Below are 22,326 nucleotides of genomic sequence, written 5' to 3' on the forward strand. Positions count from 1 at the left end.
CGACGATTGGTATGGTTGGAAAACAGTTTGGGGAAAAGACTGAGGGAATCATAGAAAAGTAATTCAACTTTTGACTTCAAAAAGTTCTCCAACAAGTTAGAGTTATGCTGCACCAATAACATTATACTCCAAACATGCATATCAACCCAAAAATTTCTCTCTGTAATACTGTCCGTCTTGCTGGGCATTTCCGTTTTACCCATTTTTAAAATCAGTTTTACAGTACCAGTTCCCCCCCGCCGCACTTTTCAACCACTATATGCTATCTTCCATTCTGACAAACGACCTGTTATTGCCAACTCCTTTATTCTAATTTATTATCCTTCTGATTTGTCTTATATTGACATACACAAGCTATGAAATTAATCAATGGGTTTGCAACAGAACCAATCTTAAAAGTGTCAAACAAGACTGTCATTGCCCAAACGCTTTAATCTTTCCCACCACTATGTTGAAACTCACTTTTAATCACGCTCCTACAAGAGTGGAGTTAACCTTCAAAATTAATAGGAAACTATTCAACCTACAGCGACAGAAAAGGCAAAGTCACCCCAACTTGAATAACTAAGCTGCAGTATGCTTGTGTCTGAAGATTGTGCTCAAGACTTATTGACTTCTTTACTGAAGCACAAGCAAGGATGTGCATTACACTCAGTCTCTGCAAGACAAAGAGCCTCTACCAGTCTATTTCCACTAAACACCTTGGTCTCTGATATTCAATGTTCAAACTTTCAAACCAACTGGAAAGTTATACAAAATGTCAACATTCTCTTCCTGGCTAAATCCCCAGCCTTGATGTTGAACTACACTCAATTGTTTATACTGAGCACATCACACTATTCAAATGTCTTACATTGGACTCTCAACATTGTCTCCAACTGCCCTTAAAAGAGATCACCACACAGAAATATTAAAATTGTAATCAAGGTTTCTGTGGGAAAAACATCCTCGCTGATGAATTGAATTGAATTGGCTTTATTACTTACATCCTTCATATATGTGAGGAGTAAAAATGTGTCATGTGCAACCTAGTAATTTATAATAAATATTATTTACAGCAGGATAGTCAATATAGCATAGTAATACAATTGTGTCAGCGTGAATTAATCTGTTTGATGGCTTGGTGGAAGAAGCTGTCCCGGAGCTTGTTGGTCCTGGCTTTTATGCTGCGGTACCGTTTCCTGGATGGTAGCAGCTGAACAGGTTGTGGTTGGGGTGACTCGGGTCCCCAATGATTCTTCGGGCCCTTTTGCACAGCTGTCTTTGTAAATGTCCTGAATAGTAGGAAGTTCACATCTACAGATGCGCTGGGCTGTCCACACCACTCTCTGCAGAGTCCTGCAATTGAGGGAAGTACAGTTCCCATACCAGTAAGTGATGCAGCCAGTCAGGATGCTCTCAATTGTGCCCCTGTAGAAAGTTCTTAGGATTTGGGGGCCCATACCAAACTTCTTCAACCGTCTGAGGAGAAAGAAGCGCTGTTGTGCTTTTTTTTTTAAACACACTGCCAGTACGTACAAATTACGTGAGATCCTCAGTGATGTGGATGTCGAGTAACTTCAAGCTGTTCATCCTCTCAACCCCAGATCCATTAATGTCAATAGGGGCTAGCCTGTCTCCATTCCTCCTGTAGTCCACGACCAGCTCCTTTGTTTTTGCGACATTGAGGGAGAGGTTGTTTTCTTGACACCACTGTCTCAGGGTGATGACTTCTTCTCTGTATGCTGCCTCATTATTATCTGAGATTAGGCCAATCAGTGTAGACTCATTCTAGATTGGCAGTGCACTAAAGTCTGGTGTAAATGGTGGAAGGCGCACACTACCTCAGAAACTAACCACCCATCCGCATCATCAGGCACATCCTGTCCCATCTATAAAGGAGTCTGGTGTTCCCACAGTGGCTTCATTAGCCACCTATGAACTCATAAACTGGTGGGGAAGCAAGCTAAGCTGTAACCACAGGGAGTGCCCAAGAAGGGAGGAGATTCCATTATCACCATCAAAACATTCCATCAATTTAATCAAACATACTTTTATTTTACAAATCCACGTTGGGTCTCCTTTATCAATCAAATTTATAAATCTACATAAAGTGTTGTTTTATTAGTTTTTTCCTTTATTATTAAAATGGCCTGTAGTTTCCAGGCATATTCTTACAGCCCTTTTTAAAAGGAAGTGCTGTATTTGTCATTTTGCATTAATCAGGTACCTCTTCTGTCTTTTGAAATGACTAAAAGAATACAAATGAAGGTGAATTATATATTCAGTGTATGTTGAAAGAATTGGCTTGTTACTTTTTTCAATTTAGCCAACCATCAAATAGTTCAATGATGTCTTACTGGGAGCTACAAATGTGCTTTTTAAAAAGCCTTAGATTAAACATAATTGCATCTAAGGATCTGAATACTGCTTAATCATCAACATGTAGAATCTTACCAACTGTGAATTTTCTCTGAGTTCTGAATCCGTGGATATCAAGCTCAGATCACTCAAACAAAGTGAATGGTTTGTTTCCTATAGACACAAGTGAAAACAGCACTTAGAAATCTACATACAAAATTCAAATACAACTCAAAGCTGTTTTTAATAGAATGGAGAGAATCCATGACAAGAAACCAATACTTAATGTCCTATGATTCTTTTAACAGAAGCAGATATATTTTCATTGCAATATTTGCAGACTTGACAAAGGAATGAAGAGTCATAAAAAATATTAAACCTCAAACGCCAACACAGTTCAGTAGAGGGATTGCACTGCACTAATTCCAATATTAAAATAAGATGGTATCTCTCTCTCATAAGTTAAAGTGGTAAATAAGAAAACTAATTCCAACCTCTTCACAATAATTTAATTCAATGTTGCAATGACTTTAAATGTTTAAAATTTTCTATTGAAGTACAGTTTGCAATGTCAAATATTTACAAAGCTCAATATTACTGTTATTTCTGAAAATACATCTCGGAAGACATCTCTTCATTCTACACAGTAATCTATTTCCATTTTTACACACAACAGCACTTAACACTTAGTGTTAGTGTGTTATTTCAAACACTGTTACCTCTACCACTTAACTTCTCCACACTTTGCAAACGTTGATCAAGTGCAATGTATGAGGATTCCAAAAGAACAACAATATACGGTTACTAACCTCATTCACAGAATTCTGGTTCGATGCAGTAAATGAGTTATCTTTATCGTGGGCCTTCATGTGGCTCTTGAGACTATACTGTGTGCTGAAAGTCTTTTCACAGCCATCACTAGGGCATAAGAAGGGTCGCTCACCTATCACAACACAATAGCAATCTGGTTTTTAAGTTGTAAACACGTCTACAATTTCACTCAAATTCCGTCAAATAGAGCAAAACAAAAACATTTGCAATAGCATTTAAGTAAATGAATACATTTAAACTGACAGTAGCTGGCTCTGCACTACACACAACTCTGAATAATTCCTCTTTTCATGTTTCTACATTCTTCAATAGACTTCCCAGGAAAGATAACTCAAGTAGAAAACTGCAGGCAATATCCCACTGGGGTCTGCTTGCATTCTGTGATGATTGCTGCTATAAATAACTTGTAGTCAGAATAATTGCCAACAGCAATATAACAGTACAAAGCGGGGGTGCTGGCAACTTTACAATGTAAAATCATCATGTGTGAATTTTTTGTTTAAAAAGGTCGTGGAGCATTTGGCAAGGCAATATTGTTTAAATACTTCAAATACAAATACCATAGCCTAAAGTTTCTGCTTCTTTACTGGCATATTTAAAGGCCAAACCATAACAAAATACAGTCATGCTCAAGGCTCAACATCAATGGCAGGCCAAGGGAACATGTGGCTTGGGACCCCTAAGCAGAGCCTGGATGGTATGGGGTTTGAATGAATGGTGGTTGGATGGAGTCCGTGAGAAAAGAAATTATAAAAAATATCAAATCATGTCAGTTTCCCTATACTGACTGGGCATTGCTCATGGAAACACTGTTTAAACAATTGTGTAAATGTTGCTTCTCTGTGAGTGTTCAAAATCCCCCGTGCACGATACTGAAATTGCATCACTTGAATGTGGATGATGTACAGTCACACGAGACTGGTGGTGTCATTTGAAAATGGATACAATCATATTTCATTCAGATAATGAACAATTTTCAAGTAGGGTGTACTGAAATAAACAGCACTATGTGTCTTAATTTAGCACAAATAGAGTGCATTATTCACCTTTAATTTTTAGTTTTGCATCCCATCAACGTAATTAATGCTAAGTGAACAAAACACAGCAAAGGATCCTTAAAATAGCCTCCAATTTTATTAGAGATTTTGATCCACCAGCATTGGGTGTGCATCTATGAAAAACGTACAGCAACTAAAAATAAAGTGGTCATACATTTTATGAACAATGGTTTTGAGTATGCCATTACAAAGTAATGCTTTTCATTTCCTAAAACTTCCTAAATATGGAAAATATCTTAAAATCCACAAAACCTGCCTAATTTTTTTGTACTGAATGTTTGAATGAAGCTTACACTTGTTCCTAGAGATGGTGTTTTGCTCTGATGCAAACTTCACTGGGCTCTATGCTGCTAAGCAGTTTTTCTAGGCTGGAAAGTGGGCTCAGGGTGGTTTTAAGGGTTAGGAGGCATTAGATCCTGTGTAATTACTGTAGTGGGGAAAGGAAGTTATCAATGTGCACGTGCTCTATTAAGGGGCTGGCCAGCAGTGATGTGGCCGATGCTGGGTGGAAAACAAAAATGTTGGAGGCCTCCTATCTTAAAGCTTGGGAGGCAGGCTTGCCTGCTACAGCTGAAATTACCTGGCACCTTCTGAAGTATAAAGCATCCAAGGGGTTTATTTTAAGTATGAAATTGAAATAAATAACAGCCTCTTTACTGGGATGGTCATGTTGTCTTAAGTGTGCTCAACAGTGATAGCTACTAAGACATTGTTACCCTGAATTGGCGTGTTATGTGCTGTGTCCAAAGGTACAAATCACATCTCTTGCACAAGTGTGATATATACCTCAATTTCTGGAGTGAAGCACGCAGAAGTGGTTACTTTTGTGTTTCATTACAAGAAGCTATTTTCAACAATATAGTATAGTGTACGGATTTATGCAAATGAATTCTTTCTTAATATTGCCAAGATTTTCAATTAAATTAGATGTTAAAAATTTCCCCTGCTGCCTGAAATGTGGCTGTGGAATGTAATGATGAACAGACAGCATCAAGACCAATGCTACAGGGAATACTGAGGTGGAGAATTTAATTTCACATTCATCTAAACATCTTAAGGTGCTATTATTCAGAGTGAAATTTGGCATTTGGTGTCAGAGTAGGTCTTTCTGTTCTCTTCCCAAACTTTAATTAAAAAAAAGTTAACATATTAAGGATAGAAGACCTGTAGTACCATTCATTCTAGTGATTTGTTGTATTACTTGAAATTTCCATTGTAAAACTCACCTATACAAAACTAAACCCAGCAGAAATTGGGAGGGTTTGTGGAAATATTTGCACTAAATATTTCTACCATCTAAAAGTAGGCTGGACATATTTCAGTAAACTTTATCGTAAGGAGTGAAAGAGAGAGGGTTAGAAGAAAAAGACTGATTACCTGTGTGTGTTCTGACGTGAGTTCTGAGATGGTGACTGGCAGCAAAGGCCTTCCCACAGCCATCATGATCACACCTACAAATGCAACATATGGACATGGAGCCAAGACAACTGGATGGAGTTAGGATACAGTTCAACAACCTCACTGAACAGTGGAATTGACTCAGAGGATGGAATGACACTACACCCTATGCTGCAATGAACAATGACAGAATGTTGACGCTGGCTGTCAGACTGTGGCAAAGGGAGCAAAATAGATATTACTAGAAAGATTATGGATGCAGGGATGAGGGGGGCAGAAGCATTAAATTTCCTTTATTTGAAGCATTGTTTGAAGATTAAATTCTTGTGGTTAAATTGGAGGTTTAAACTTTTACAAAAAAAAAAAATCAGAGAACATGAATTAAGAGGAGACAAGAAGGCACAAGAGTTTCCATCTATACCCAAGCTTCCTCAGATCAGGTCAAATTTTGTAAAAGTGATAACTCTAATGCAATTAACAACTCATTCAAAAGGAGCAATTTCATTATTATCCATCAGACGACACAACAATAGGATAGCAGAACCACAAAAATATCCATGTCAAGTGAGATCAATAAATAATGTCCTAAAAAGTAGCTACCATTTTGTTTGAAAGGTGAGCAGCCAATGGGCAGTACTAGTTGTGTGATGGCGCATGGGAGTGAGTACAGTTGTGAAGGTGTGAATTTTCAGGTGAGAGAATATTACACACAGTTTTTCATTAAATTTGCTTCATTTCACATGACGATTTGACATTTGTCTTGGATCAATAATATTTACTTGCCCTATGTACAGAAATACTTATTATGAATGTATTTGAAAACTATTCAAATGTACAAACCCCATTTCCAGGAAAGTTGGGATATTTTCCAAAATGCAATAAAAACAAAAGTCTGTGATATGTTAATTCATGTGAACCTTTATTTAACTGACAAAAGTACAAAGAAAAGATTTTCAATAGTTTTACTGACCAACTTAATTGTATTTTGTAAATATACACAAATTTAGAATTTGATGGCTGCAACACACTCAACAAAAGTTGGGACAGAGTTAAAATAAGATTAAAAGTGCACAGAATATTCAAGTAACACCGGTTTGGAAGACTCCACATTAAGCAGGCTAATTGGTAGCAGGTGAGGTATCATGACTGGGTATAAAAGTAGCGTCCATCAAAGGCTCAGTCTTTGCAAGCAAGGATGGGTCATGGCTCACCCCTTTGTGCCAAAATTCGAGAGAGAATTGTTAGTCAGTTCAAAAGGAACATTTCTCAATGCAAGATTGCAGAGAATTTAGGTCTTTCAGCATCTACAGTACATAATATTGTGAAAAGATTCAGAGAATTCAGAGACATCTCAGTGCGTAAAGGGCAAGGTCGGAAACCACTGTTGAATGCACGTGATCATCGAGCCCTCAGGCGGCACTGCCTAAGAAACCATCACGCTACTGTGACAATCATAGCCACCTGGGCTCAGGCGTACTTCGGAAAACCATTGTCACTTAACACAGTCCGTCGCTGCATCCAGAAATGTAGCTTGAAACTGTATTATGCAAGGAGGAAGCCATACATCAACTCTATGCAGAAACGCCAGCAAGTTCTCTGGGCCCAAGCTCATTTCAGATGGACTGAAAGACTGTGGAACCATGTGCTGTGGTCAGATGAGTCCACATTTCAGCTAGTTTTTGGAAAAACCGGGCGTTGACTTCTCCGTGCCAAAGATGAAAACGACCATCCTGATTGTTATCAGCGAAAGGTGCAAAAGCCAGCATCTGTGATGGTATGGGGGTGCATCAGTGCCCACGGCATGGGTGAGTTGCATGTATGTGAAGGTACCATTGACTCTAAGGCGTATATTAGGATTTTAGAGAGACATATGTTGCCATCAAGGCGACGTCTCTTCCCGGGACGTCCATGCTTATTTCAGCAGGACAATGCCAGACCACATTCTGCACGGGCTACAACAGCGTGGCTTTGTAGACACAGAGTGCGTGTGCTTGACTGGCCTGCTGCCAGTCCAGATCTGTCTCCTATTGAAAATGTATGGTGCATCATGAAGAGGAGAATCAGACAACGGAAACCACGGACTGTTGAGCAGCTGAAGTCTTATATCAAGCAAGAATGGACAAAATTTCCAATTGCAAATCTACTACAATTAGCATCCTCAGTTCCAAAACGATTAAAAAGTGTTGATAAAAGGAAAGGTGATGTAACACAATGGTAAACATACCTCTGTCCCAACTTTTGTTGAGTGTGTTGCAGCCATTAAATTCTAAATTTGTGTATATTTACAAAATACAATTAAGTTGGTCAGTAAAACTATTGAAAATCTTTTCTTTGTACTTTGTCAGTTAAATAAAGGTTCACGTGAATTAACATATCACAGATTTTTGTTTTTATTGCATTTTGGAAAATATCCCAACTTTTCTGGAAATGGGGTTTGTATTTCTGAAGACCTGCATTATAAAAAAAACAGGGATTAACAATGAAAACTTATGGTATGGAACAAACCTTTTGAGAATTCAATAGAATTAGTAACAACCAGAGCTTCTGAAGAGATAGATTTGCAAATTTCACACAGACTCTCTACTTTGAAATGTACTTATTTGGAAAAAGTAGTGTGTTATTCCATTAGAATAGCTTTCTTGGTTTGAAAATGGTTAAATCAAGTTGGCAGCAGAAACAAGATTCCTCATCTTCTACTCTAGCATCACTTTCTAACCCAAACTACATATAAATTAGCTTTGCAAAACAATGGAGGAACCAGAGAAAACATTTACCTAAATGGCTTCTCTCCTGTATGCGTTCGGACATGCTTCCTCAGGTCACTGAGTGTAGTAAAGTACTTAGTGCAGCCTTCTGATTCACAGTTAAACGTTTTCCCCGTGTGAAGTCTTTGATGGGCTTTCAGCCTGAAAATGAAACAGAAATTAGTTACCACTAGTACCTAGATTATTATGTCACTGGTTATACCCAGCTTTGCATGTTAGAGCTGTCATAAATAATCTCTTGGAGAACTCCATTTAAAACAGTTCCAACAAAGCAAATCTCAACACAGTACACATAACTCACACACGATATATAATGCAATATTACCACAAATAATTAAGGAGAATTTACAACACATATCAAAAAAGTAAATAGCCTATGCTACTGGCGCTTCATACTTAATGAGACCTGGGTGGTGGCAGGAGTTCAGTAGCCTTATGATCTGGGGAAAAAGTTGTTTCCTATCCCAACTGGCCTTGTCCTAATGGTATGGTACCTCCTGCCTGATGAAAACTTATGCTATAGAACAAATCTTTTGAGAATTCAATAGAATTAGTAACAACCAGAGCTTCTGAAGAGATAGATTTGCAAATTTCAAATAGACTCTCTACTTTGAAATGTACTATGAGCCTTGTGTACACAACGCTCCTGAGATGTATCTCAGATGAGCTGAAGAGAGATCCCGATGATCCTCTCAGCAGTCCTCACAATCTTTTGTAGGGTATTGTGGTCAGATGTCTGAAACCACTTTTGCTAACTGCAAAAGGTCCATGCCCCCCTTTCTCACTTATCATGCTGCATTCAGAACTTAGATATTTATTTAAATGCATGACATAAACATTTGGATTTTGCTATACTTAACTATTAATTAACTAAATTAGTACAACGAATAATAAAATAACAGTCAATCATTAACTTCTAGTGGCAACATCACCCTGGCAGCGATTCCTTTCTTTATAATTCTTTATTACCAAGGTTAACAAAATCAATTTTCTGCAACACAGTTCAAAAAATACAAGCTACAAGTTGTACCCTTGTTCATTCTACACCCTCTCATCTTGCAGCAGTTTCTGACTTCCAAGGCTCCCATGCAATATTGACTTGTGTTGGCAGAGTTCAGACTGACTGAGGTGGCAGGGAATTTTGTAGATCACATTGCAAATAATGACCTGAGTGCATGGGGAACACAGCATCACATTGGCAAGCCTCTCACTGTGGCTTCCACGGAATCTGAATAGGTCACATTTTAGCTTAGAGCACCTTGGGTGCAGTACTAAGCTTTGGAGTAGATGACTTGATGTGTAAGTGTACCTTTGATAGACCAGCTCCAAGATTCCAATTCTGAAATCTTACCACTGTTTAATGTAGAAATTGACAACTGTGAATTACACTTTTAAGTCTTTTAGGGCTGCAGAAAAATAAGAAAAAGGCAAATGGGACTACTGAGATTGCTCTATCAGGAGCCAGCACTGACTGGGTGGTTAAATGGCATCATCTTTTGCTGTAACAAGGAGAAGAATGTAGCAGTGGATTTGCTTTCTGCAAGGTCATACTAATGATAGTCTAAGTATCAACCTGCACAACAGAGAAAACTCCATCAGGCTTCAAAATAATCATTGGATCTCTTATGTTCTTCTCAAATTTCAAAGTAAAATTTATTATCAGTGTAAATACATGTCACCACATACAACCCTGAGATTCGTTTCCCTGCAGGCATACTTAGCAAATCTATAGAACAGTAACTGTAAACAGGATCAATGAACAACTGTGCAAATGCAAATATAAATAAATAGCGATAAATGACAACTACACAATTAACAAGATAAATTCCTAAAACTGAGACCATCGGTTGAGAAAACACCATAAATAGAATGAGCATATTTATCCCCTTTTGTTCAAGAGCCTAATGGTTGACCGATAGCAACTGTTCTTGAACCTGGTGGTGCCAGTCCTGAGGCACTTGTACCTTCTACCTGAAGGCAGCAGTGAAAACAAGAGCACGGCTTGGGTGGTAAGGATGTTTGATGATGATGATGCTGCTGCTTTTCTATGGCAGCATTTCATGTAGATGTGCTCAATGAGGAGTTTACCGTGATGTACTGGGCAGAATCCACTACCTTTTGTAGGATTTTCCGCTCAAAGACATTGATATCTCCATACCAGGCTGTAATGCAATCAGTCAGCACACTTTCCACCACACGTCTATAGAAGTTTGGCAGGGTTTTTGATGACAGGTCAAATAACCCCAGACTCCCGTGGAAGTAGAGGCACTGTCATGCTTTCTTTGAAATTATAGTTATATGATGGGTCCAGGACAGGTCCTTTGAGCTAGTGACACACAGGAATTTAAAGTTACTGACCCCCTTCACCTTTGTTCCTCTGATGATTACTGGCCAATGAACCTCTGCTTTCCCTCTCCTGAAGTCTACAGTCAGTTCCTTGGTCTTATTGACATTGAGAGGTTGTTGTTATTACACCACTCAGCCAAGTTTTCAATCTCCCTCTTGTATGCTGATTCATCACTCCCTTTGATAGAGCCCACAACAGTGGTGTTGTCCAACACCATGTACAAGTTTGCTGACATGGTGTTGGAGTTGTATCTAAGCACACAGTCATAGGTGCAAAGTGAGTAGAGTAGAAGGCTAAGTACACATCCCCGCAGTGCTCCAGTGCTGATGGATATTGTGGAGATGCTTTTGTCAATCCAAATTGACTGAGGTTCAATTGCACAAGGGGGTACCGAGACCCATGTCTTGGAGTATACTGCTTAGTTTTGAGAGGATGATTAAATGCTGAGCTGTAGCTGATAAAGAGCACCCTTGGTGTATGCATCTTTGCTGTCCAGATGTTCCAGGGCTGTGTGCAGAGCCAATGAGGTGGCATCCGTTATAGACCTGTTGCTCTGGTAGGCAAACTGGAGCAGATCCAAGTCACCATTACAACAGAAGCTGACATGCCTTAACATCAGCCTCTCAAAACACTTCACTGTGGATGTAAGTGCAACTGGGCAATAGCTATTGAGGCAGGTTCTTCAATACTCAATGTCTCCATATTGCAAGTAACACAGGCTCATCCATATTACAATTTCCTGCTAAATTGTCATTTGATAAGACAAATTTTGTTGAGTAACAACCAGGTATTTATTTTGTATTCATTAATTTAATAAAGCAACGGTTACTGTGGTGTGGTTGTATAGAGGTGTTCTTCTTGGGCACTGGCATAATTGAAGCCTGCTTGAAGTAGGTGGGTACCACACACTGCTGAAGCAAGAGCTTGAAGACACCAGCCAGTTGGTCAGCACAGGTCTTCAGTACTTGACCAGGTACTCGGACTGGGCCAGATGCTTTCCTTGGATTCACTCTTTTGAAGGACAGCTCGCAAGTCATCTTCAGATACTGAGACCAAACGATCATCTTAAGGCATGGGGGTGTGCGATGGTTCCTCTCTGTTCTGGTGGACAAAGCAAGCATTTAAGGCATTAAGCCTATTCAGAAGCAAAGTTTTGCCATCCCCTTCGTCGCAAGATTTAACTTTGTAAAAGATTGTGGCATTCAAATCCTGCCACAGCTGTCGAACATCCCCTGTTGATTCCAGAATCTTCACTTCACCCTTGAGATGGCTTTCTGGAGATCATAGAAAAACAGAGACATAGAAAACACAGAAAACCTACAGCACAATACAGGCCCTTCAGCCCACAAAGTTGTACTGAACATGTCCCTACCTTAGAAATTACTGGGGTTACCCACAGCCCTCTATTTTTCTAAGCTCCATGCACCTATCTAAAAGTCTCTTAAAAGATCCTCCACCTCCACCACCACCGGTATTCGCCTCCACCACCATTGCCAGTAGCCCATTCCATGCACTCACCACTCTCTGCGTAAAAGACTTACCCCTGACATCTCCTCTGTACCTGCTCCCAAGCACCTAAACCTGTGCCCTCTTGTGGCAACCATTTCAGCCATGGGAAAAAGCCTCTGACTATCCACACAATCAATGCATTTCATCATCTTATACACCTTTATCAGGTCACCTCTCATCCTCTGTCACTCCAAAGAGAAAAGGACAAGTTCACTCAACCTGTCTTCATAAGGCATGCTCCCCAATCCAGGCAACATCCTTGTAAATCTCCTCTGCACCCTTTCTACGGTTTCCACATCCTTCCTGTAGTGAGGCGACCAGAACTGAGCACAGCTCTGTGCACATACCTGCACCTCTTGTAGCATTCTTGATCTCCAGACTTGAATGCCTCTGATCTGACTCTCTGCAAATTCTGATTTCATGGTTTATCCAGGGCTTCTGATTGGAGTAAACCGTGAACAATTTCATGGGGACACACTCATCTACAGTTGTTTTAATAAAGTCTGCTATTCATTGTAGTCACTCAGGTCCACAGATGAGTTCTTGAACACGGCCCAGTCCATCTACTCAAGGCAATCCTGTAGCCATTACTCTGCCCCCAACGATCACGTCTTAGTTGTCTTGATCTCCGGTGCCTTGCTTTTCGGCTCTGTTTGTATACAGCTATCAGGAGAAAAGCCAAGTAGTCTGATTTGCCAAAATGTGATCTTGGAAAGGAATGTTAGGCTTTCCTTGTCATAGTGTAGCAGTGGTGTAGTGTGTTGGGACCTCTGGTGCAACAGGTTACGTGCTGGTGATAATTATGTAGGGTTTTCTTCGAATAGGCCTGGATAAAGTCGCCGACTAGGATTTGAAATGCAGCAGTGTAAGTAAGTTTTGCTTGAAGATGGACCAGAAGCATTACACTTCTAATAGTGCAGTACAGTTCCCTCACTGCACTGAAATGTCTCTCTGGATTTTATGGACTTTATTAGCTGGAACATTATCAGTTGCCAATGTTTTTAAAAAATATATATTCCAGGTAGGCATTCGTTTTTTTCCCCTAGTCATTTCTCATTTTCAGCATGATGCTTTCTCTCCATTTTCCATACTCCCCCTTGAGCATGTATTTATTTTCCTTCCCTAGCTGAACCTTCCCTTAGTTCTGTTCTTTTTAACATGATGTTTATCTTTAATTTTTTTCTTTCCTGCTAAGATGAAAGATCACACCAGGGATATTTCCATGTTGCTTTGAAACTTTGACTAGCTTGTTGAGTGTGGAAATGTTCCTCGCCTTCAAAAGCATCCTTTTACTGAGGTGAAGAGCTGTGGCACACTATCTTCATCAATGATTGAACAAAACTCTTCAATATCAGCTGCTTAGTTCAACGCAAAAGTGCTGAATAATCAAGTTTTTATCTCCCCAAGTCACTAGTATTCTAATATAAACTTAGAGCTCACCCTAAATATCCTATCTTTTTGAGAGCAATACTCTTGTTTTGTTTTAAAATTTATTGACACTTTTTACTCATGATTTTTGTGCACTGTCTGTATCTTTACACTGTTAAAATTAATTTCTAGCATGAACAATACGTAATCAATGTTTTGAAAGCCAGGATCCAGAAATTAAAATCTTACTTACCTAAAGTGAGAAAAATCTCAAATTAAAAAATAATACCACTCAGTGAGGATCAGGCAGGGAGAGACAAGTATTGACACTGTATGAATTGTAGTGTCACTTGTCCAAAATTTGGATAAATGGATTAAAATACAAAATATGTACTAAATTGTAGATGTCGCAAAAGAATTTTCCCATGTTCAATGTCATTCAAAAAATTTGCATATCTCCCTTTATATCAGCAGCCTCTATATAATACAACCTCTCTGAATCTCACCATTATAGTGCACTAATACTCAAAATGTCTCCAATAATTTAGACTTCTGTTTAGAAGCATATTGAGTGACACTTTCAAGTCATTCATTCTCCTGTGCATCAATTCAGCAAATACTCGATATTATGTTCATCTGTTAAACCGCAACATTTTTGATACAAATATTTCTATTTGTAAGTCAGGGAGAGTACTGACTTATACAAAATATTACAATGAATTTCATATGATAAATGCTTCTGGCCAGCGACTTTCTCCATGTAATAACATACTGATCAAACCACAATTGTGTCTTTGAAAGTGATGATAAAATTCATCTATATCTAACTTTCCCATCTTTGATATAGGGACTTATTATGCAAAACCCAGAAAGACATGGACCAAAGAATTATTTGAGTTTGTCAATCAATAAGAACAGCTTAATTTTGTCAGATTTTCAACTATCAATTTGTTATTTGTTACAAGTGTTAAAAAAACTGTTCTTGGAATTCATAATTCAGTGTTTAAGTAAACATTTTGAAATTATAAAGGGCATTGCTTATGATTTCATTAAATCCATCTGGGAAACGGTACCGCAACATAAAAGCCAGGACCAACAAGTTCCGGGGACAGCTTCCTCCACCAGACCATCGGACTGATTAACTCATGTTGATTAGAGTGTACTCTATATTACATTAACTGTTCTATTCATCATAAATTACTATGATTGCATATTGTACATTTAGACGGAGATGTAACGTAAAGATTTTTACTCCTCCTGCATGTGAAGGATGTAAGAAATAAAGTCGATTCAATTCAAATCATGTTTCTTACATTCCTGGCTTTACAATGGTTCCTCAGAATGAATTTAGTTTTCTGATTAAAATATTGATACTGAACTATAAAGAATTTACAGTGAAGACTGACAAACCACTAAGAGAACAAAAGCATAGATCAAGACTTCTCCGTCAACCACAGCAAAAAGTCCTTGCCAAATCATTTCGGCTCATGCTGTCATTAAACGAACAAATAAAAATTACAAGTAAACTGGTGCATCCAGCATGCATCATCTCACGATACATTATTACTTAGAAAGAGGACAGCAAACTAAAATTTAACGAGTGGACAAAATGTCATAAGTAATTGAGGTAGATATATGAAGTCCTTATATTTCTGGTAAAATTTATTGACAAATATCTGTGGTTCTCAAATACTGATGAAACAGGACCCATTTTATCAAATGGTCACAGAATGTAGCTTAAAATTTTTAAGAAGCTTGGGAATGTTATAAGTATATAAATAGGTGAAAGGGTTATCTCACTCTACTATTGTTGTTATGCAGTTAGAATTTAATTTTAAATTTGTAGTTAGCTTTAACATGCAGATTATTTTACAGTATTAGTAAACGGTTAGTTGTCTGTCTGTGGTAATATTGCTGCTGCAGAAATAGCAAGTGAAAGTGGGTTTTTGACTCTTAGGATAATGGGATCAGCTATGCTTGAAGAATACATCACACGGTGCTCTGAACACATCACCAGTGATGTAACCTGAGGTCATCGGGTGTTTCAGGTCTTTCAATATCAGGCACCCTCACCCAGGAGACCCAGCCGTGGTTGATCAAGTCGGGGCTGGTGTTCAGGTAGCATGTGCTGCAAATCCCCATGGACTTGCTCTCTTCATCCAGAATCATCTTGAGGCTTTCTCTGCTGCCTCGGTAATGTTGTTGATCGCTCTCTGCCTCTTTGTACCAGCGATGTCCAATACGCTGAGGGCTCTGTGAAGAGACTGCCCAGTAAAGCCCTGTAAGCCCACTTCAAAGGGCATACACTTTGCTTTCCATCCCTGCCTCCGACAGTCGCTGACCAGTTTCTCGTATCTGACAAGCTTACTCTCATGAGCCTCCTCCAGATGCTCCTCCCATGATACTATCAGCTCCAGCAAGTTAATGTGTTATTTTGCCTGAGATTAGGAGGATATTTGGTCTCAAAGTGGTCTTGACAATGTGCCATGGAAACTTTAGTTGTTTCTCCAGGCCAGTCGTGAACAGGTGCCAGAATTCCTGTGGGTGGCTATACTCTTGCTTCAGATTGCTTTCCAGCTCTTACAAAGGTGTTAGCTCAATTCAACGGCCAAGTCAACATAGATTACGTGCATCTTAATTTTCTGGATGGGCCTATCATGAGAAACCTTGTCTAAATAGATTTTAACACACTATTTGACAATAAGCACAGCTCTACCTTCATTGGTCAGCTTCATTTCCTGAAAACTCATGACTTGCCCCTCACAAAGACATGCTGGCTTGTCCATAATTACACCATAGTTTTCCAAATGCTCATAAATCCCATCTCTAAGAATCGTCTCCAATAGCTTTCCTACCACTGATAAGTGATTTACCAGTCTAGAGTTTCCAGGCCTATCCCTATTTCGCCTTCTTGAACAACAGAACATTAGCAACTAACCAGTGTTTTAGAACCTCACCTGTGGCTAGATACATCAATCAAGTTTGATTTTTGTTATTTCCAAAGGTTTTCTGGAACTCCATCAATGATCATGTAACATTAACATGATTTGTTCAATTTTGCAGGGAAAAAATCCAAAAAGAAACAATTCACTGAATTAGAAATAATATCTCTTCCCCACTGACGATCAATACTGGTACACCTCAAGAATGCATGCTTTGCCCACTGCCCTACTCTTTCTCCACTCACAATTGTGTGGCTGGGCACAGCGCAAACGTCATTTATAAATTTGCCAATGACACAACTATTACTGGCAGAATTTCAGACGGTGATGAGGAGGCATATAGGTGAGAGAGATCATTTGGGTGAGTGGTGATGCAGCAACAGCATTACACTCAATGTTAGTAAGACTAAGGAATGAATTGTGGGCTTCAGGAAGTGAAAATTAAGGGAGCACACACCAGTCCTCATTGAGGTATTAGCAGTGGAAAGGGTAAGTGGCTTCAAGTTCCTGGATGTCAATATGTCTGAAGATCTATCCCGGGTGCAATATATTGATGCAATTTCAAAGGTGGCATGACAGCAACTATATTTCATTAGGAGCTTGAAGAGAATTGTTATGTCACCAAAAATACACAAAATTCTACAGAACTATTGTGGAGAGTATTCTAACTGGCTGCATTGCATTCTGATACAGAGGGGCCACTGCACAAGACAAGATCGAAAAAAGCTGCAAGAAGTTTTAAACTCAATGAGTTCCATCATGGGCACGAGCCTCCCCAGCATACAAAGTCCCTTTCAAAGAGCGATGCTCCAAAAAGGCAGCATCCATCATTAAGGATCCTTATCATTCACAATATGCCTTCTTCTCATTACTACCATGAAGGAGGAAGCATAGGAGCCAGAAGACACTCTCAATGTTTCAGGAACAGCTTCTTCCCACTGCCATCAGATTTCTGAATGGAAAGTGAACCCATGAACACCACTTCATTATTTTTAATCCCCTTTCTTTTTGCGCCAGTTACGTAATTTTCTTTTGTATATATAATTATTATAACATGGTTTTTATTGTTATGTATTGCTGCTGCAAAACAACAAATTTCATGAAATATGTCAGTGATATTAAACCTAATTCTGATTGGTGAAAATTGAAAGTATATATTTTGTTGAGATAAACAAGATATAATTAAGTATATGTGCAGCTGCTTCTGCACAAACATGCCTAGAAGATACTAGAAAGTTTAAGTACTATTAGCCATGCTCTATCAGTTGCCAAATTTCTCCTGTTACCACGCAAATAAAATAACAAAGGAGCATTCTAACACATTCTGATAATGAAGGATTCATTATCCAAACGAAAGGACTTCCTTATTCCAGCTTACAAAGTCTTTGGAAGTGAATTGCCTGCATGGTCATCTCAGGAGTTAAATTGTGTGGGTATATGTATGTGTTCAAGCATGACTAATCTCACAATAAATCATTACCACCATCCTTTGTCTACAGAAGAGTAAAACTATCAAATGGAAGATGAGCATAGTCCTTATTCTGGTAATTTTTCTCTGCCAACTTAATCCACCAATGTGATTGTAATGAAATTAACACTGCTGAAAGTCAAGGGAACTTCAAAACAATTGATCTCAATAATCATTCAGCATCACCTCACTTCTAATTGCTTCCCTCTGAAATATCTTTCAAAAAATATGGAACAGGTGTAAATGCAGTAAAAGATAGGGAATGCAGGGTAATCCATTTTGATTAGAACAAAAGTAAATCAGAAGGTTAATTAGAGGAAGATAACAGAATGCTGCTCTACAGAGGGATCCAAATATCCTCTTATCCAAATGAGAAAGTCAGTGTGCAGTTACAACAAGCAATTAGAAAAAGAAATGAATGATGGCCTTCACAACACGGGCAATGAAATGTAAAACTAGGAAAGTCTCACTGCAGCTCTTCAGGCTGTTTAGGAGAGAGTACATCTAGTGGACTGCCGAGTTTTGGTCTCCTTATTTTAGGAGGTACAGAGCCATAATAATACTGCATAGAAACCCACTGAATAAATTGCTTGCTAAGCCATTTCAAAGAGCACTCATGGCTTAGCAACATGGCTGTATTTGGAGTCAAATGAAAACTAGACTGGGTAATGACAACAGAAGGGGCATTTGTTGATTAGCAAGTAGTATTGTATAGATGGAATTGCTATTCAGAAGAAGGCAACAAGAGGGTGTGTGGATTTTTGGGGGGAAATCTTAACTAGAGTCCAAGTTGGGGTAAAACCAGGATAGGAGATTTGATATGTACAGTTTGGGAGTAAGAATAAAAAGGGGTAGTTTATTTTTATATCCCCCTTATGTTCAGGACAATTTTTTTTTCACAACAGCATGAGTACTCTATCTAGCAAGAGAATGTAAAATTATATTTCCAGTGTTTTAATAAAAGTTAATTGTTACTGGATCTAAATATTATGCAGACATAGATTTTTACTTGTTCATTTTCTACTATGTTATGATCACCAAAAGGGAAACAGATTCTACTTAATACACATGTTTAACACACTGTAAGCAAGGTGTTCACGTAGTGCCTTGGCCAACTAAAGAACAATTTAAATGACCTGTAAGGAAAGAGTTCAATTTGATTCCACTTTTGTATATGTTAAAACATATAATGCAAAATGAAAGTTTGTAAGACAAAATGGTGATAGTTTGGGATGTGAGAATGTTCTAAGTACAAGGGAACCAGTCCACAGCCATTCTTCCTTCTTTCTGCATTTTATCTTTATACAATTCTAATAAAGTACATAAAATACTGTCGTTGGAAAGAAGCATTGATCAGCAGAGATCCTCACTCCCAGGGCATGCTCTTTTCTCATTGCTGCTATCAGGTAGAAGGTACAAGAGCCTCAGGGCTCACACCATCAGGTTCCAGAACAGTTGGTATCCCTCAACCATCAGACTCTTGAACAAACTATCTCACTCTAAGGATTCTTTATCTTGTTATTTCATGTTCTCATTATTTATTGCTATTTACTTACATTTGCATTTGCACAGTTTGTTGTCTTGCACAGTTTATTTATTGCTATTTACTTACATTTGCATTTGCACAGTTTGTTTACTTTAAACTTAACATGAAACTTTTTTAAAAAATATAACCTTTCACACATGTACATTGCCTCATTTATTTGCAAATCCCTCTTGCTGCTGAATCAGAAAAGTACAAGGAATTAATTTAAAAATATTTTTGTTACAAGGTCATACAAAATTTTTTGTGGAAATTCATTACTTTGAAGTTTGCTTCCATATCTTATAAGTGAGTGGAATTTTTTTTGAAATATACTTGTGAATCATTTGGTGCCTCATGAATTAACAGAGGTCTTTAATTAAAACCACCATTTTCCTCAAACTGATAGCTAATGCTAAACTTAGTTATGTAATGCATCAAGCAAATAACTAAGTGAAAAACAAATTTGATCATATTTTATTCCCTCATGCATGGTCATGGTGTCAATGAAAACAATGTTGCCCATTGGACACAGGCCTCAAGCAATCAAGCCTGCTTGCCTGTATAATTTAAGTGCCAAGGGAACATGAGCACTCATTAGTACTCAGCCTGCAGGAGAAATAAAGATGTTGATTTAACAAGTTTGGTTCCCTTTGTGTATCAGCAGCTAATTCAGGAACTGTAAGCAGATGTAGCATTATATTTTAGACAAGTAAACTAAATTTAGCTTTGCTATACAGAAGTGGCAAAGCTGTATTAATTTCTGTACTCCTGCTGTAAATACCTTTGGAAAAACACACACTGAGATAAAACACGAGGAGATCTGAAATTAAAATCTAAGCACTCAAAAGTAACTTAAGGCAATATTGTGCAGCTGCAGGAAGCTAGAACAAAAAAAATAGAACAATGAAAAAGACACAGTGGGTTAAGCAGCATATGTAATGACAAAAAGTGTAAATTAACATGTTATGTTAAGCCCTGCACCAGGACTGAGAAGGGGCAAGAAAGATTGATAGTACATAGAGTATGTAAATGGTTAGGTGGGAGGATGTGTAAGTTATGTTGATAGATGATAGGTGGAGGCAGGTGGGTAGGGGGATGATGGACAATTAGAAGCAGGTGTGAGGGAGCGTTGACAGAGATGAACGAAAGGGAGAAGAAAACTAGGTAGAAAGGCAAGTGTGTGTGGGAGAGCAGCAATGGTGTAGGTAAACTGAAATTGGACAATTCCATACTCATATTATTGGACTGTAAGCTATCCAAGCAGAATGAGATGTTGTTCTCCCAAGTTGTGTTTGCAGTGGAGAAGATGAGAGCAAACAGGTTGGTGGGAGGGGAGGGGGTAGTGGAAAGGAGTCAAAATGACATACTGTTGGAAGCCCAAGATGGCCACTGTTGACAGAGTGCAGGTATTCTGCAGAACTATTGCCTCATTTGCATGGTTTCTCTGATGTAGAGCAGGCTACATTATGAGTACCTAAAGCAGTACAGCAGGTTAGAAGAAGTGCAGGTGAATCTCTGCTTTATCTGAACCCTGGATGGTGACATGGTGGACAGGTGTTATATCACGTTTGTTTGCAGGGGAACATGCCAGAAAATGGGAAAGGTGGGATGAGTGGAGCAAGAAGTCTAGAAGAGCATAATTGCTGCAGAAATCATAAAGGAGTAGTGGCTTGGGGAGAGGGAAGATATGACCAGTAGCAAGATTATGTGGAACTGGTAAAAACAGCAAAGTTCAAAGTAAATTTATTAAAGTATCAAAGTACATATATATCACCACATACAACACAGAGATTCATTTTCTTAAGGGCATACTCAATAAATCCATAATAGAGTAACAACCATAATAGAATCAATGTAAGGCTGCACCAACTGGGCTGACAACCAGCATGCAAAAGACAACAAGCTGTGCAAATACATACATACATGAATAAATATGCAATAAATAACATGAGATGAAGAATCCTTGAAAGTGAGACCATAGGTTGTGGAATTAGTTCACTACTGGGGTGAGTGAAGTTATCCCCTCTGGTTCAAATGCCTGATGGTTGAGGGGTAATAACTGTTCCTGAACATGGTGATGTGGGTCCTCAGGCTCCCGCACCTTCTTCCTGATGGCAGCAATGAGAAAAGAGCATAAACAAGAGAGAGTTTGCAGATACTGGAAATCCAAGCAACACCATTCCTGCCGAAGGGTTTCAGCCCAAAATATCAACAGTTCTTTTTTCCATAGATGCTGCCTGGCCTGCGGAGTTCCTCCAGCATTTTGTGTGTGTTAAGAAGAAAGCATAGCCTGGATGGTGGGGGTCCTTGATGATGGATGCTTTTCTGCAACAGCACTCCTTCTAGATGTGCTCAATGGTGGAAGGGCTTTCCCTTTGATGGACTGAGCCGTATTTGTACGCTTTTCCGTTCAAGGGCATTGCTGTTTCCATACCAGGCTGTGATGCAACCAGCCAGTATATCTATACTGCACATCTATAGTAATTTGTCGAAGTTTCAGATGATATGCCAAATCTTTGCAAACTTCTAAGCAGAGGCAACTCCATGCTCCTTATAATGGTACTTATATTCTGGAACACAGGGCAGATCCTTTTAAATGACAGAGGATAATTTTCGTTGCAGAGTCTGGTGGGGTGAAAGTTGAAGACCAAATCAACTCTATTGCTAGTTTGCCTAGGGAGGAGGAGTGAGGGTCAGATCAGACATGTGGGAAATGGAGCAAGTATGCATAAGGGCACATCAACCATGCTGGAAGGGAAGCCAAGCTTCTGGAAG

General features: G+C 38.8%; 1 protein-coding gene across 4 annotated transcripts in view; it reads right to left on the reverse strand.

The window, feature by feature from the left end:
- Window positions 1-22,326, reverse strand: part of mtf1 (metal-regulatory transcription factor 1) — a 96,140-nt gene that overhangs the window by 23,229 nt on the left and 50,585 nt on the right. For all 4 annotated transcript variants that reach the window (XM_073034478.1, XM_073034477.1, XM_073034475.1 and 1 more), the window contains exons 4-7: window positions 8,402-8,533; window positions 5,607-5,680; window positions 3,150-3,283; window positions 2,437-2,514 (exon numbers count right to left, since the gene is read on the reverse strand). In XM_073034478.1, the coding sequence (XP_072890579.1) occupies window positions 2,437-2,514; window positions 3,150-3,283; window positions 5,607-5,680; window positions 8,402-8,533 (418 nt within the window). The remainder of the gene's footprint in view (window positions 1-2,436; window positions 2,515-3,149; window positions 3,284-5,606; window positions 5,681-8,401; window positions 8,534-22,326) is intronic.

This window comes from Hemitrygon akajei, chromosome 32, assembly GCF_048418815.1.
Source record: "Hemitrygon akajei chromosome 32, sHemAka1.3, whole genome shotgun sequence".
Classification (NCBI taxonomy): domain Eukaryota; kingdom Metazoa; phylum Chordata; class Chondrichthyes; order Myliobatiformes; family Dasyatidae; genus Hemitrygon; species Hemitrygon akajei.